This window comes from Gorilla gorilla, chromosome 4 (genome assembly GCF_029281585.2).
Source record: "Gorilla gorilla gorilla isolate KB3781 chromosome 4, NHGRI_mGorGor1-v2.1_pri, whole genome shotgun sequence".
Classification (NCBI taxonomy): Eukaryota; Metazoa; Chordata; class Mammalia; order Primates; family Hominidae; genus Gorilla; species Gorilla gorilla.
The window spans coordinates 116,845,108-116,862,077 of record NC_073228.2 but is presented as its reverse complement, the minus strand read 5'-3'; the positions used below and the strand labels follow the sequence as shown (position 1 = coordinate 116,862,077).

The 16,970-nt window shown below is 38.1% G+C and overlaps 2 protein-coding genes across 7 annotated transcripts in view; one reads left to right on the top strand and one right to left on the bottom strand.

The window, feature by feature from the left end:
* MCC (MCC regulator of WNT signaling pathway) overlaps window positions 1-11,557 on the top strand; it is a 481,477-nt gene extending 469,920 nt beyond the window's left edge. For 3 of the 5 annotated variants that reach the window (XM_055387453.2, XM_055387452.2, XM_063706709.1), the window contains one exon: window positions 1,101-6,532. In XM_055387453.2, the coding sequence (XP_055243428.1) occupies window positions 1,101-1,281 (181 nt within the window). In that variant the 3' untranslated portion in view covers window positions 1,282-6,532. Of the gene's footprint in view, window positions 1-1,100 lie in introns of all 5 variants that reach the window. The other 2 variants (XM_055387455.2, XM_004042362.5) reach the window with 1 other exon arrangement.
* DCP2 (decapping mRNA 2) overlaps window positions 7,682-16,970 on the bottom strand; it is a 44,330-nt gene continuing 35,041 nt past the window's right edge. For both annotated transcript variants that reach the window (XM_004042359.5, XM_063706710.1), the window contains one exon: window positions 7,682-15,337. In XM_004042359.5, the coding sequence (XP_004042407.2) occupies window positions 15,174-15,337 (164 nt within the window). In that variant the 3' untranslated portion in view covers window positions 7,682-15,173. The remainder of the gene's footprint in view (window positions 15,338-16,970) is intronic.

Below are 16,970 nucleotides of genomic sequence, written 5' to 3'. Positions count from 1 at the left end.
TTGAGCAAGACAATATCCACTGGAATACTTCAGGAAATACTGCTCTAAGACTGGGCTCAGGACTCTTCTCTATAAAAAACGGAGGACCTCAGAGAGCTTTTGTTCCTGTAAGTTGTATTTATTGATACTTCTCATGTTAGAACTAAAACCAAGATAAATTCTTTAAAGTTTTTATTATTTCATTTACCAAAAAAAAAAAATGGCATTTTTATGAAAAACTATTTTCCAAGAAATAATTAGAAAAGTGGCACTGGTCTTACAATTCTGCAAATCTTTAATGTCTGGCTTAATAGAAGACAGCTAGGTTCTCACATTTGCTTCTGCAGTCAACATTATGTGGATGTATATTGAGAACACCTGGCATCATCCAGCTCTATAGTTGGAAATAAAAGCTCAAGACCTCACAGACCTCCTGAATAGGTTTTACAAATCCCTGAGGTGAGTCCTCAGACTATCTGGGAGAACTGCAGCTGTAAGGGTAATGACTGTACATGGAATGGACCTACCTGGGCTCACTGTATACCCCACCACCAGGCTCTGGTGGGAACAGTTCAAAGGCCTGTATATTCCATGTTTGGCTTTGCAGCATTGGCTTATGGCCTAATTTAATATTCCGAGTCCCACCAGCCCAAAGCATAAAGGGAAGGTGGAACAAGAACAACCTCTCTGCTCTCATCCCAGGTATGGTCACTTTGATTGCAGTGCCTTAGGAGTACTCTCCTGTAAGATACACTTGACTATGTTGCAAGCAACCATGGAGCAACAAATAGACCCACTATTTGTATTTATCCGTTTTGGACTTGGCCAATTTGGATTGCTGGTTTGACTCTTAGAACCCTTTCTAATATGTGAGAGTGACCAGCCTCTAGCAATCCGGCTAGATTCATCAGGGTTAAGCCAGTAGGTGACTGGCCGTTGAGTGTTGACATCCTGGTGCTGTCCCTCCTCTGACCACTAGATTTCAGATTCTTACCGAAGAGGATGAGTGATCTTTCTTCAGAGCAGTGCTCATTAGATCTGGTTATCCAGTGGACAGGACGGTGTGTCACGATGCTACTTAGGATGAATCTTCATACCAATTTCCCTTCATTCCCACCTAGCAACCTGGTGGCTGCCTATGAGAAAGCAAAGAAAAAGCATCAAAACAAACTGAAGAAGTTAGAGTCGCAGATGATGGCCATGGTGGAGAGACATGAGACCCAAGTGAGGATGCTCAAGCAAAGAATAGCTCTGCTGGAGGAGGAGAACTCCAGGCCACACACCAATGAAACTTCGCTTTAATCAGCACTCACGCACCGGAGTTCTGCCCATGGGAAGTAAACTGCAGCAGGCCACTGAGGACAGAAGGGCCCATGTACTTGTTGGGAGGAGGAGGAAAGGGAAGGCTGGCAGGTAGGTTGGCACTTGGACAATGGAGTGCCCCAACTCAACCCTTGGGGTGACTGGCCATGGTGACACTGTGGACTGTATCCAGAGGTGCCTGCTCTTCCCTCCTGGGCCCACAACAGCGTGTAAACACATGTTCTGTGCCTGCTCAGCAGAGCCTCGTTTCTGCTTTCAGCACTCACTCTCCCCCTCCTCTTCTGGTCTGGCGGCTGTGCATCAGTGGGATCCCAGGCATTTGTTTCTGTAGGATTTTCCATTGTATCCTCTTTTTGGTAGATGCTGGGCTCGTCTTCTAGGATCTCGTTTCTCCTCTTTCCTCCTGCTTCATGGGAAAACAGACCTGTGTGTGCCTCCAGCATTTAAAAGGACTGCTGATTTGTTTACTACAGCAAGGCTTTGGTTTCCAAGTCCCGGGTCTCAACTTTAAGATAGAGGCGGCCATAAGAGGTGATCTCTGGGAGTTACAGGTCATGGGAAGAGCGTAGACAGGTGTTACTTACAGTCCCAGATACACTAAAGTTACAAACAGACCACCACCAGGACTGTGCCTGAACAATTTTGTATTGAGAGAATAAAAACTTCCTTCAACCTTCATTTTGGAGGCAGGGCTGGGAAGGGAGCGCTCTCTTGATTCTGGGATTTCTCCCTCTCAGTGGAGCCTTATTAATATCCAAGACTTAGATCTGAGAATCTTTTTGATACCTGTAGTGGAACTAAAATTCTGTCAGGGGTTTCTTCAAGAGCTGAGAAACATTATTAGCACTTCCCGCCCCAGGGCACTACATAATTGCTGTTCTGCTGAATCAAATCTCTTCCACATGGGTACATTTGTAGCTCTGGACCTGTCTCTACCTAAGGACAAGACATTGAGGAGATACTGAACATTTTGCAAAACTTATCACGCCTACTTAAGAGTGCTGTGTAACCCCCAGTTCAAGACTTAGCTCCTGTTGTCATGACGGGGACAGAGTGAGGGAATGGTAGTTAAGGCTTCTTTTTTGCCCCCAGATACATGGTGATGGTTAGCATATGGTGCTTAAAAGGTTAAATTTCAAGCAAAATGCTCACAGGGCTAGGCAGTACCAAAGTAACTGAATTATTTCAGGAAGGTCTTCCATCTTAAAACAAATTCATTATTCTTTGTTTCAGTTTTACCTCTTCTCTCTCAGTTCTACACTGATACACTTGAAGGACCATTTACTGTTTTTTTCTGTAGCACCAGAGAATCCATCCAAAGTTCCCTATGAAAAATGTGTTCCATTGCCATAGCTGACTACAAATTAAAGTTGAGGAGGTTTCTGCATAGAGTCTTTATGTCCATGAGCTACAGGTAGGTCTATTTTCAGAGCATGATACAAATTCCACAGCCTTCTGTTCGCTGGAGGATACTCCAGCCACCAATTCGGAGGGCAGACAGTTGTATCCTAAAAGCAACCACTGAGAGGCCATCAGTGAGGCTGCCCATCTCCAAAACGAAACAACAGATCAACTGGTATCAGTCTAGAAGGACCAGCTTTGGGGTGCTTTGATCACTATGAAAATGTTCACTGGTTTCTGTCAATCATTTGGTCAAAATTAGTTCCTGTGATTTTTTTTTTTTTTTTTTTTTTTTTTTTGAGATGGAGTTTTGCTCTTGTTACCCAGGCTGAAGTGCAGTGGCGTGGTCTTGGCTCACTGCAACCTCTGCCTCCTGAGTTCAAGTGATTCTTCTGCCTCAGCCTCCTGAGTAGCTGGAATTACAGGTGCCTGCCACCATACCCAGCTAATTTTTGGTATTTTTAGTAGAGACAGGGTTTCACCATGTTGGCCAGGCTGGTCTCGAACTCCTGACCACTGATCCACCCACCTCGGCCTCCCAAAGTGCTGGGATTACAGGCATGAGCCAATGTGCCTGGCCATTCCTGTGATTTTTTTAGAATTTTTCACTTTTCATATAAAGTTGCATTTTATCATGAGGAAGATGTTTTGGCTGAAAAACATATGCCCAAAAAAAAAAAAAAAACAGTTTTCACTATTTTTCCAGCTTGCCTAGGGAAACGTCCTCCCCTGAGCAAAGTGGGATGTGCATGGCTCTTTTGTGATTAAGCAGGCATCAAATGGGCAGTTTTCATTTTCACTGACACAGAAACATGTGGCTGAAGCAGGAATAAAATCCTGCCTACTGACTTCTGTCTCCATTCTTGCTCCAGGTAAAATCAGAGAACCTGCCCTTCTTGGCCCTTTAATTCCCCCAGGCAGAGGCGGCTCCAGCTCCTGTTAAGGGCCCCAGTTTTACTCATGCTACCTGACCTTAGTTTGAGTTTAGCACTTTCAAATATGATTTGGGTAAAAACTATTTTGCAGGCAAAAGTGTTAATTTTATAAATACATATAATAAAAAAGCTATAAAAGTTTTTCCTTTTCTTTCATTTTTCAAATACTCCCCAAGACACAATCCTTGAAGGTGAACTAGGTGGCACTTGATTATGCTAATTGTGGGAGCTACTGCACTATACTGATTAAATTAAATGCTTGCAGGTGCCTGGGTAATTTTCCTTTGTGAATAACCTGGCTCTACCTGAATTTTTCTCTAACAAACATCTCCAATGAGGGTAAACAATGATCTTGATTCTAATTTGTATGAGGTTAAAAACCTTCAGATTTCGTATTTTGAATTGTTCTTCCTAGTTTCCTCAGTGGTTATCCCCTTTTAGTCAGTAACCATCTCTGTTCAGAATTCAGTCTTTGGCTTTTGAAGAAATGGGCACAGAGCAAAAGGACCCATTTCACAGTTCCCTTGGAATATATTTCCCATTGTTGGACTGAGGCAAACAAACAAAACCAACTGTGCAAATCACAAGCAAAAGAGACTTCTGTCCATAGTTGGAGTGCCATCATCAGTGTGAGCTTACCAGCTACAAAACCTGTCATGGACTGGGGCACAGTATGATTCCTTATTGAAACTTTCATCATCCTCATCGGCTGGCTTGTCAGCTTTCTGAAGTTAATGTCCATGCTGCCTGAAACAAATGTTATGTTTAACTAGCACTTAACTTTTAAAATTGCTTAATTCTCCTTTCAGATGCATGCACTAAGTCTTCTCTGAGCCTGCAGCAGTATTTTAGAGGGACCTCTTCTAAGTCAGAGCCTTGACATTCTACTCCAAAAGGAAGTCCAAATTAGAGCCCATAGGCTTTTTCTTAAAAGCTGTTAAGGAGTAGTAAGAAAGTTACCACTAAGGAAAACATGAAACTATCTGAAAGTCTTCTGGTTCCTAACTGGATACAGATTAGATTATTTTAAATAAGAAAAAAGTGCACCGTAGTTACCCGATCAAGATTGGACTGCCTGTGTCCCTGGCATGAATTAAAGAACCTCCATAGTTGCTTGTTCCCTTCTGAAGGTGTTCCTATGGCCCACAAGAATTATCCAGCAATCACTTTTTAGGTCTATAAATCAGTCAACCTTAATAGCTCTCAAGAGTTTGGATTATCAAGCTTTAAAGTGATAAAATATCAAGATGACTATAAAAAAAAAAACATTTCTGAAAGTGTCCTTTCCTCCATAAGGCTTTAAACCATTTGCAAATTCTTAATTGGGAGTATGTCCCAATCATTCTATTAAACTATTTACAGCTCCACCTACTTCTAGATTCAGCAAACAGAGCTACTAGTTAGAGTATTTTGAGAGCCAAAATAGTAAGAGACTTCTGTAATGGTTGAGATTTCTGCACTGACCTTAATTAGGGTACCGCCATAGGGCTACCAAAGTTTTTAGTGAGGGCTGGGGAGGTGGAGCATAAGTAACATTTTTTTTCTGCAGAAGGTGATGGCTTTGTAGAGCACTAAAATTTTTCAGGAAAACATAAAGCAAATTTTCTTATCCAGTGGTAACAGCCTATTTGACAAGGAATGATACAAGTTTGATTCACCTTTGAGCACTCTTATAGAGTTTATAGAAGAGGCGTAACTGGTTACAAAACAAAAATTACGCCTTCACTATCCAGTTCTTAAAGTTTATCCACATCCTACAAATCTTATGTTTATGTAGGTCAGGTTAAAGTAAGCTCCAAACTTGTGGCCTTCAGAAGTAGCTCCTGTTTAACACACCTGAAATTACTCTAACTTAATACATTTGTATTCTCTAAGAAATAATGCTGACTGCTGTCACCACAGCATCACTGATCTCTCAGTGGCTGTTAAAATATAAACAAGTGGAAAAAAAGTATACAAGTTGATAGCAGCTGTTCATGTATTCTTGTTTTGCTAATACCTGTGTAGAGAAAGACAATTTCACATGCAGATCACCATACATTTTTACTTAAAGGTTACACTGGGTAAACTGTTTATCACATTACATCTGGGTGAGATTTTGCATGTGACCAAGAGGAAGAAATCATTCAGTCCCGGAAATAGCAACTGCTGTGAAAAACCACATCCTTGACTAGTATTTCATCTTTCCACAGTCATTCATCTGCTAATCAGGTGAAATATCAGCTCAGCAGAACAAAGCAAGTTATATACAAATTTCCCCCACATTCACACTGATGCCGTACTTAGTAATTCTGGCTCTACCATTCCCTTTTGCACTTTTTGCAAGTCAAATTCATGTGGAAAAATGTTCTGTTTGTAGAACTCATAGTATTCACTTATAGTGCTCATGTCAGGAATGGCAAGTGAGTAAGAGCCCCTGATAATCTGCTTTTGTTTGAACGTAATGCAAAGATAATAAAATATGTCCACTTCTTTTCTAGTTCTAATCAGTTTTTAGAGACATCTTATCAAGACTTATTTACTTTGCATGAGATTTGTTTCCTATTATTTGAATATGTGCTATACACTTGAATTAGAAAAACCTGCTTGAATGTATTGTCAGTTATTAAAGCACATGTGACTAAGTTTGCATTTGTCAGTATTGTTCTACTGTTTGTACTGAAAGTCTCATTTTAAAATTGCTACTTAACACTGTACTATACCTTGTAATTTTTTAGATTCTCCACTTGTATTCTTTAAATGTTTCCAGATGCCTTTAGTTTTAGCTGCTGTAAAATAGCTACTTTGCGTTATTTGATATAGAATTGTTTTTTAAAAACTCCATTTATTTATACAGAGACATTTATAATATTTTACAAACATTCTTATATTCTGAATAAATATTTCTAATTCCACGGCGTACCTTAACTGTGTTATTTAAAGGGTAAGGCTATCCTTCTGTGGAACTGTGATATACATGCAGGCATATATCAAATCCATGATGCTTACATGAAATCAAGAGCCCTAGTCAAAGCAGGGGGACTAGAAGTAAGACTATTATTAGATCAAAATGGCCAAAGAACCCTCATTTATAGCCCATTTTTAGTTGGCTTTTTAAAATTTGTCATAAATAGGAAGTTATCTATTGAAGAGAGTCTTTTCCCCTCTTAAAGATCATTAAAACGGAATGTAATCAAGGACTGGAAATGCAAGGAAGTCATATAGGACAACAAGATGGCAAGCAGCTTTGCAACACGTCTGTTTGTTTGTTAGAGAAAGATTACAATGTTCTCAAGTTTTCACTATGGAAGCAAAGTAACTTTGACAGTAAGTATAACACCTTAGTCACTCTCCTTTTGAAAATTTAAAATAAAAGTTACTATCATATAGCTGAGGTCTCTAATGGAAAAGAATATTTCTTTCCCCCTTGAGATCCAAAGTTAAGTATTCCTATTGCAAAACCTGATTCTAGCACAAACTTAAGAATTGCTGGACTTTAAATATCTAATGAATTCACATCTCAAGCCCTACACTATAATCTTGCTTTAAAGCAACAAACTTAATTGTTTGAGGTATTTTCATTTTTGCAGAGACTCTCCACAATATTTCTTCCTGGGGTTTTTTTTTTTTTTTTTTTTTTTTGGTTGGTTTTTGTTTTTTTTCCAGACAGAGTCTTGCTCTGTTCACCCAGCAGGCTGGAGTGCAGTGGTGTGATCTCAGCTCACTGCGACCTCTGCCTCCCGGGGTCAAGAGATTCTCCTGCCTCAGCCTACCAAGTAGCTGGGACTACAGACACGCACCACCACGCCCGGCTAATTTTTGTATTTTTAGTTTCACCATGTTGGTCAGGCTGGTCTCGAACTCCTGACCTCGTGATCCACCCAACTCAGCCTCCCAAAGTGCTGGGATTACAGGTATGAGCACCGCGCCCAGCTTCTTCCTGTTATATAAACATACTTTTATCATGTTCATCTCATACTTGCCATTTTTATTGGTCCAAAGAGCAACCATAATGAGCAACTCAGAACCTACGATGGTAAGTTAACAGTAGCGGAAAACCAGGCTAAGGTGGTAACTAAAACTGCCCAAGCAGCCAATTTTATTGATAGTACATTACAAACAATCTAACACAATGATGTTTTTACAGAAAGCCAGTATCTGAATAACCTTCCATCATTCAAATTGTATTTTGTAAGATTAAAAGGCTTTTAGTTTCTAACCTATTATTTACATCAAAAAGCTTTCAAAAAGTTAGAGCATAACTGTTAAGACATAGGATTTTGTTCATTTTCTCAGTGGAGAGTACAGAGTACAGCTGACATTCTAGTGGGTCTTTGGAAGTACAGTAATCCTGCAAACATTTAAACTCCAATTCACAAACATGAATCACTGGAAATCCTTTGATAGTCATACCCAACAATATAGGTAGTCTTTATCCTTTCATTAACACTGAGGGAAAAAAACAGTTGCTGTTCAACTACAACAACATAAATCTAGAAACAAAATGAAACCTGTTCTAAATGTTTCTGTTCTTATAACAAGGTGAACACTACAGGTGTTTTGGGGTTCCTTTTCTGCTATCAGGAAATGTTTGACAATTTCCAAAAGAGCACCAAGAACTGTATACTACCGTGAACAGAATCCCTTGAAGTAGATTCACTTATAGTCTTTCTCCAAGCATTAAAATGCCCTATAAGGTAAAATAAAACACTGCTATAATCTAGGCAAAAATTAAAGGTTGAATCATTTCACATAAGATAAAAATAATTACTAAAGAAATAAAGTTCACAAATCTACTTGGTTATCACATTTACTCTAAAGTCCGGTTTTTTCATTGACCATAATATATTTAGTGAAACATTTCCTCAGTTTCTGTCTACCAGCAAAAGGTCTCAAAATAATCTGCTTAACATAACTCAGCATAAATATCTTCACCTTTTTCCGACTAAAACTTACTCCCAAACAAATTGTTTTAAGACTATGTATCCTCCATTAACATCTTTAAAGCATAATGTAAAAAGCCACATCAAGTCTTGTTTTGGAAATAGGCACAGTATTAAAAAGTCTTACCGCTTTCCCATCCAAACTAATCTGTATGCCCTATTTTGGTTAGACAAAAGGCAATCTTATTAAGAGAACTTCACTTAAAAATGCTAATACATGAACTATAATTCCGTTTATTTTATTCTGAAATGAGATTGTTTTAAATTTTTATTAAAGCTAACAGATAAAAGTCAGAATTGTACATGGATCTAGGATAAGTCAATAATTACCAAGGATGATTTTTAAAAAGTACTATAAGGTATTAAGCTAATAAGCAAACTTCAAAACAATTATTTTTTAAAAACAGACATAAAGCAAAATAGTTCATGGTTTTACTGTCCTTCCCTGTTTTTGTTACTGAAGAAAAAGTTTCTAATATTTATAAAATGGAAGTCAGGTTAGCTGTCTCCTGTCCTAACTCTAAAGTGAAATATGACCAAAGAACTTTAAGACTCATTTCTTTGGACACTTGCATTTAACATTAAATGATTACTTGTGCAACATCCTAACACAAACCTAAAAGGAACCAAAGAGACAGCAGTCCCCTAGAACAGTAGTGAAATGCACAAAGAAACTCTTAGCAGTATGTCTTCTGTGCTTTTCTGTCAGTGCGTATCATATGTATAGTGCATAAAGAATACAAATCTACTGTTACATGTTCCAAAAGCACTAACCCATCTAATCAACCAACTGCTGAAGAATTATCTTTCTAAATTTCATTCACAGTTGAGAACCTTTACTTTCATTTGCTGCCATCCATAGTCTATTCGTAAGTATCACAAAAGCATATGCCTGCCAATCTCTTAAAAAATGACAATGCAGACTTGTGCTCAAAATGAAGCTACAGATTTAGAACCTCAGATTCAATGAACTAAAAGGAGAATACATTAAAATGTTAAATTTGACCTCAGAAATTCCACTATACTAAGGATGTTGCCTAAGACCTCTCAAAGACCGAGGACCAGCAGAACACTGCCCATTTCACTCTAGAACCACACACAAGTCTGTTGTTCCCAAGCCAATGTGAAAGCTATAAGCCTTGAGACTCAAAAGAGCACAGGTGTCCACAGGTGACCCAAACATCAAAAGTGAGATCACCTTCTCAGGAAGGAAAGATAAAATCACTGCTTGCAAGTCTGTGGCAGGTTTGCTATAGAGATGTAAAACAAATTTTAAAAGATGGATTATTCTACAGAAGGGGTAAGACACCAGGGAGAAAAAAAGGACTCAATGGACTTTTTCCTGGCCAGTCACACCAAGAAAAAGGATTAAGAAACAACAGGTCTTCAAATGGCACTGAACGAACAGTAGCCAATAACCCAAAAACCACCCAACCACCTGCAGGAAACCTTCCACCAAAAAGCAGAAAACACATATTCAGGGCCATTGTCTTCTACTGGACTAAAAGACTGAAGTCTACTAAAGGTTAGGGTCCATGTGGGACAAGATTACAAACACAGGCAACTGATTTCTGCATTCACTCTTCAGAGTACCTTTGACCACTACTACCCAGCTAACGTAAGCACCTTGTGAAAGCTCATTCCTTTTAGGTTGTGCCTTCAAGCTGCTAACACAGCTAGACCATACTCCTCTGCTAACCACGGAAGATCCAAGATAAATGGAATGTTTTTATTGGTGATTTCATTACTCTGATAACCCAGATTAAAGATTTCATTATGAACAATTCTCAAGACCTCCATACTTTATCATAGTTTTTCTTTACACTTGTTTGTACTCAGCTGGTGGAAGTCAACCCTTTAAGCCCACTCCCATGCATAAGAGTAACTTTCACTCTTTTCCCTATTTACAGACTATTTCAATAGTAAATGCTATCTGTCACAAGGAAGTTAGATGGAAAGGAATGAATCACCATTCAGGACAAATGTATAACCACTGTGATGTGAGTGACACCAAAGCAGATTATGGCTGTGTGTTCTGAGTTGTCTTCCTGTAAGAAAGCAGTGCACTCAAGTTTGACTGGAGTTCTACAGTATCAGTACAGGAAGGACCAGACTCCTCACCACTGGTCTTTAAAGTGAGAAAAATTACTTTAGATTCACTGGATTGCTTGGCAATCATACTTCAAAAAAATTAACTTTATCCAGGGCTAGAAAACACTCGATAATGGCGATACAAATATATTTATACATATAGATATAGATATTCATATATATATGAATGACTACACTTAGGCCATGCAATGATCACATTTCTAGCCTGGAACATAATATAGCACTCAAGTATTGATAAATACTCTAAAGTTTCTTTCTTATACTCTTTGCCCAGCAACTATAGTTATTCTTCTCCCTTCAGGACACTTTGATTCTATAACAATAATCTATCTTATTTTTTTGAAACTGTAATCCAGAATCCTACTTTGAAAGCATGGGGCAAAGCCTGTACTGCCCATTTGCAATCTGCCATCTTTCTGACACAGGAGTAAAGACTTCAAGAGCAACTCAATTCTAGGAAGCAAAAAGATGCTGAGAAAGCCCATCATAATCTCATTTTTAGAACTTTTGGCAACTAGACAAAATGCACCTTAAAGTCTTACGACATAATACAAAATGAGAAACTCTACCTAGACTTTACCAAGCTGTGAGGAGTACTGTTTGACAAAATTGTTTTTACTAACACTTGTTTACCTACAGACAGGTATGTAAAGGATACCTTCAAACAAAAAAATAGTTTGTTTTGCTTAGTAATCTAAAGTTACAACAACACATATGAACCCCATCCCCCAGGCTAGAAAATAATCCAAGTCAAAATTACTAGGAAGAAAAGTTAATGAATCTGACTTTACTATAACTATGATTAACATACAAAGAAAATACTGCCTCAGAAAATATAGAAACACAAAAGATGTCAATCAAAACAGTCTCAGGGAGCAGGAAGGTCCACTGGTACAAAAATAAAGATAAAAAGCCAAGAGAGACCACCCTGACCAACATGGAGAAACCCCGTCTCTACTAAAAATACAGAATTAGCAGGGCATGGTGGCGCATGCCTGTAATCCCAGCTACTTGGGAGGCTGAGGCAGGAGAATCGCTTGAACCCGGGAGGCGTAGGTTGCGGTGAGCCGAGACTGCACCACTGCACTCCAGCCTGGGCAACAAGAGTGAAACGCCATCTCAAAAAAAAAAAAAAAAAAAAAAAAAAAAAAAAGCCAAGAGGGTATTGTGGTAAGAAAAGTAACTTGGCAAAATGTCTAATTTTTATAATTAACTTTGCTCTCCTTACCATTTAACTGTTGGAGATGAAAAAAGAAAGGATGAGAAGTCCATGAGAGAATAGGTAGTGAAATGTTTTTAATGCACACATGCACTCAGACCTTAACTTTTCTATAGGACACAATATGGTGACTTTTATAGAAGAATCTAATTCCTATAGTAGGAGGCTGTTATTTACTCAGATTTGAATTCCTTTTATTTGACATTACATACAAATTACTAAAGCCTTCAAAAGGAAAAGTACCAACTGAATCTTACAGCATAAAATTACTTTCATTATATGTCTTCATTAGCTATACTTACTAATTGATATTTAATAGAAAAATAAGGATATTCAAAGCTCAGAACAGCAAGTAGTAACCACAATTCCTTTGACAGCACTGGGAGACTTTCCTTTATACATGAATACAAAAATCCAACTTCATTTTCCAACATCTTTAATCAAATTTCACTCACACTATATGAGTTCTATTAGGTTCTCAGGCCTCTCCAAATGCTCATGTCTCAGGAGGGTATCACTATTTGAAATCCTAAACCACTCATTTGCTACTTCTTAACAAAAATTTTTGAAAAGCATGTAAACCACACCCTTATCTTTTGGATTACAATGGGTTAGGTACAAAAACAATTCATTTAGCATCTTATAAATCATTAAAGTTATACATAAAAGCACCTACAAATTTTTTAAAAATAAAAGATTCACAGTGCACTGCACCTTGGAACATATAAGGTTGGAACATAACATTTAAAAAGTGAATTCCAAGACCTGTATCTCTCTCAAAGACATAAAACATAATGAAGCAAAACCAACTACTCTTCTCATCTAGCATCTTAAAATGCAGCACTCAGTAGAAGTAAATTATTGCATATTCAGCATACTCCTTTATCACTTGATTTCCTCAAACCATACTAAAATTTCTCAAAGGAGAAATCCAGTTCGCTAAGCATGGCCTTTCTCAAGGTAACCTGAACACTGAGAAACAATTACCCAGGTTTGAGAGAATAAGTATAGTAGATGTACCTAAAACAAGTACATCCAACTTAAATATTTTCTGCATAGTTAAGTCACATCACACACATAAACTTTAACTCACATCTTTTAACATTTTTTTAACCTCAAACTTTGAGGAGAGCTAAAAGCCTGAAGTTATCATAATCACACCCCAACAGTACCCTTATATTTTGTTCCACAGTGCATTAAATAAAGCAGCGCAACAGCAATAACATTTAACCATAGTTAAAGTACTGTAATCACAAAGATAATTTGTTGGTTCTTGAAAAGGCTCAACACCATTAGAGGCCATACTTCTGGTAACTAACTCTAATCTCTTTTGCTTCAGTATTGAGAGCTGAAAAATCCAACTCTACAGGCACCAGGAAGACTGGCCACAGTATGCACTTAAAAAGAAAAAAAAAAAACACATACCAAAAAAATAAAAAACAGTAAAAGTTAAATGGTTTCCAGAAGACAATAAATGAGTGAAAATTATTCATCTGCCAGGCAAACTACATTTTCACTCCTTTAACAATTTACCAGAAGTCTGGAATGCTGGGACCAACTATAAATATGGCTCGAAGAGACCCAAGCAAAGCAGCCGTATTTCTGAAAAGAACAGTAAAAGCTTCCAAACACAATCATATAATGCATTAAAAAGCAAAAGTCACAGGATTCAAAAATTTGTCACATTAAAAGATGCAGGATTCTGAATATCATAATTCTATACACACTGCTTTAATTGTGAATTCTCCTGCTGAGCACCAAAAGGGTGACACTTTCATTAATAAATAGAATTTTTCCTTTAAAATCAAGCCATTTAAAAGCTAAAGCAAAGTACTACCAAGTGAATTCCTTAAATAGCCCTTCTTTTAAAAGTCCCATGAGGTTCAGTGGAACCCAATTAAATAGGCTACCTACACAGAATAAAGATTTCTACAATAACATTTATAAGCAGAGAAGTATTTTGTGGATACCACTGTAAAAAAGGATTTTTAAAACCCACATGATAGATACACACACACACATATACTCAAACACTCCCGACTCCCAAGAAATTCCTTCAATGAGGTCAGATGCAGCCAAAACACTAAAGCCCCCTTAACGTCCTGGTGATTGTCCTCAGTTATAGCTGAAATCCTCCTTAAAATGGGCACTGCCATCCTTATTTGAATTTAAAAATCCTGAAGCAAAATACATTCCTAGAAGTGAGTTATGTATGTTACTGTTATGTAACACATATACATAACGTGTAACCTAGTGAAATGCTTTATTTGGACTTGGGTAAACAGCATACCCCTTCCCTTCTAGCTCCATCATCCAGGGGCTTAGCAGGTCAATAAAAGCATGTCAGTCTCTGCTACTATTGCAAATTGGAACCTAATATAACATCAGTTTCCAAAGATCAATACTGGAGATGCAACATAAAACCTAGTAATATCAGTTTTCCATACATATTTACACAACTGGAATATAGAAGAAATTTCCACAAGAACAAAAGTCTACGAGACTAAAGGGTTGGAGGCAGGACAGTAAAGACACAACCCAAAGTAGCTGCTGGGTCCCAGCCTCCATGCTGTCTGCTACATTTCCTCCAGCAGTCTCACAGGTTTACTGACTGCATGTAACCACAGCATCAACTCCCATCCACTCAAGCCCCTCCAGGCTACAGACTTTGTCCTTTTGAAGCGCTGAGTTCATTTTGGACATGCACATTATATTCCAGAAGCTGCTCAATAAATCCTTTCACTAAAACTCCAGAGGAAGATTAGAGAGCCTCAGTGATTAGAAGCAGAGAGAAGTACAAAATGCCACCAAAGTAGATCACCTGTAATCCTGACGAATGTGACATCTCAGCTCTTGTGTTCATTTAATAATTGGGCATTACTTTAAGTTTCTTTGAAAAACTCCAATATACTATTATTGCAATCACTGTAACAGGTAGATGGAGCATTCCCATTAACTTGGCTACTTGACAGTAACTCAATACATTATTTTCTTAACCAGAATACAAAATAAAACCCACAGTCACACAGAATAAATGCCCTCAAAGAAAGCAACTTAAACTTGTACTAAACACTGAAAAGGTAAATCTGTATAAAAGATTATAACTGCATTTACAGTGCAAACTCGTGTTTCTTTCTACTCTCTTATAAACAGAAAATGTCTTCAGAAACATTGCCTCCCTGCATTTCTTTAAAACACCTGAGAAAGGTAAGGCTTGAGGAGACACCCACTCAAATGCAACAGGTCTCTGATCCTGGGACATTTACAATACATGCGCTGCTATCAAAGGTCCAAGATTTTCATTATAGCATTATGGTCAAACTTGAAACTCAAAAAGGCTCTGGATGAAAAGGGGAACTTGCAATGTCCATTACATGCCACGGGCTGTCCCTCGGCATGTTCTAGCAACTGGTCTTCATTGGAGCTAGGCAAGTCATATACAGCATCTGTTTAAAGAAAAAACAAAATAAATAAGCTCAGTAACCTTAGTAAGAAATCAAATACTGCCCTTTGCCTTTTGTTACAAAAGAATTAGTTTTGAGTATATATTTATCTTCCCAGACTCTAACCCTAAATAGAACCACCAAAATATGTATTTTCCTTTCCATAAACTGGTGGTCAACTGCATTTTCAATCTATTATTATTTCCACATATTCAAAATCTTAATCTCAGCCATTAAGACCCTTGACATTCCTTTGCTTTCAAAATGAGTGTAACTTTACCTCCTGTATGTGCTTTACCTACTTTATGTGCATTCTGTTACAGAAAAATAAAGCTGGGGTTTACCAAGATTTCCAGGAATTTATCACCATAAAGAAAAATCTGGCCAGGCATGGTGGCTCACACCTGTAATCCCAGCACTTTGGGAGGCCAAGGAGGGCAAATCACAAGGTCAGGAGTTCGAGACCAGCCTGGCCAAGATGGTGAAACCCCGTCTCTACTAAAAATACAAAAATTAGCCAGGCATGGTGGCACACGCCTGTAATCCCAGCTACTCAGAAGGCTGAGGCAGGAGAATGACTTGAACCCAGGAGGCGGAGGCTGCAGTGAGCTGAGATCGTGCTGTTGCACTCCAGTCTGGGTGACACAGCAAGACTGTCTCAAAAAACAAAAGAAAAAAATAAGAAAAAAAAGAAAAATCCAAATTTACCAAATCATAGTACAACAAAATTCCAACTTATGTGGGATTTTTTCCCCTCTCCTTTTAAACAGATCAGGGACTTGACCAGAAAGTAGGTTTGGAATAGACATCAAGAAGCTGGGGCAGAAAGAAAGTCTGAAATGAGGATGAGGCTTCCCAGGACATGAATCCTTTTATACTTCTCAAGACAACTCAAAATTTTATATATCCATATAATGCCCAAATAAGATCGATATACCAAGTTATAGTATGCTGCCCCTTTTTTCTTTTCTTTTTTTTTTTTTTTTTTTTGAGATGGTCTCATTCTGTTGCCCAAAGTGGAGTACAGTGATAATCACAGCTCACTTCAGCCTCAACCTCCTGGGCTCAAGTGACCTTTTTGCCTCAGCCTCTTAAGTAGCTGGGACTACAGGTATGTGCCACCACACCCGGCTCATTTTTAATTTTTGTAGAGACAAGAGTCTTGCTATGTTGCCCAGGCTGGCATGGTGTACCTTTTTTAATGTCCCTCAATATACGGCTTTTAAAAGATTCTGTGAAATAACTAATTTCTGAATATATGTTAACTAGATTTCACTATCCACCTAACATGTCCCCACCACCCAAGGTGGCCAGAAAAAAATCCTATTAAGAGGACTTATACCCCCATAACTTTTCTATACTAAACTCTAATGAGGAGAAATAATAGACCCTTCAATAAATGGTGCTGGGAAAACTGGATATCCACATGCAAAAGAACTGGATCCTTATCATATACCAGACATAAAAATGAACTTGAAATGGATGAAAGACTTAAATGCAAGACCCGAAACTGTAGCATTCCTAGAAGAAAACAGGGAAAAAAGCTCTCTGATGCCGATCTTCACAATGATTTTTTTTTTGGATATGACCCCAAAAGCACAGGTAACAAAAACAAAAATAAACAAGTGGGACTGTA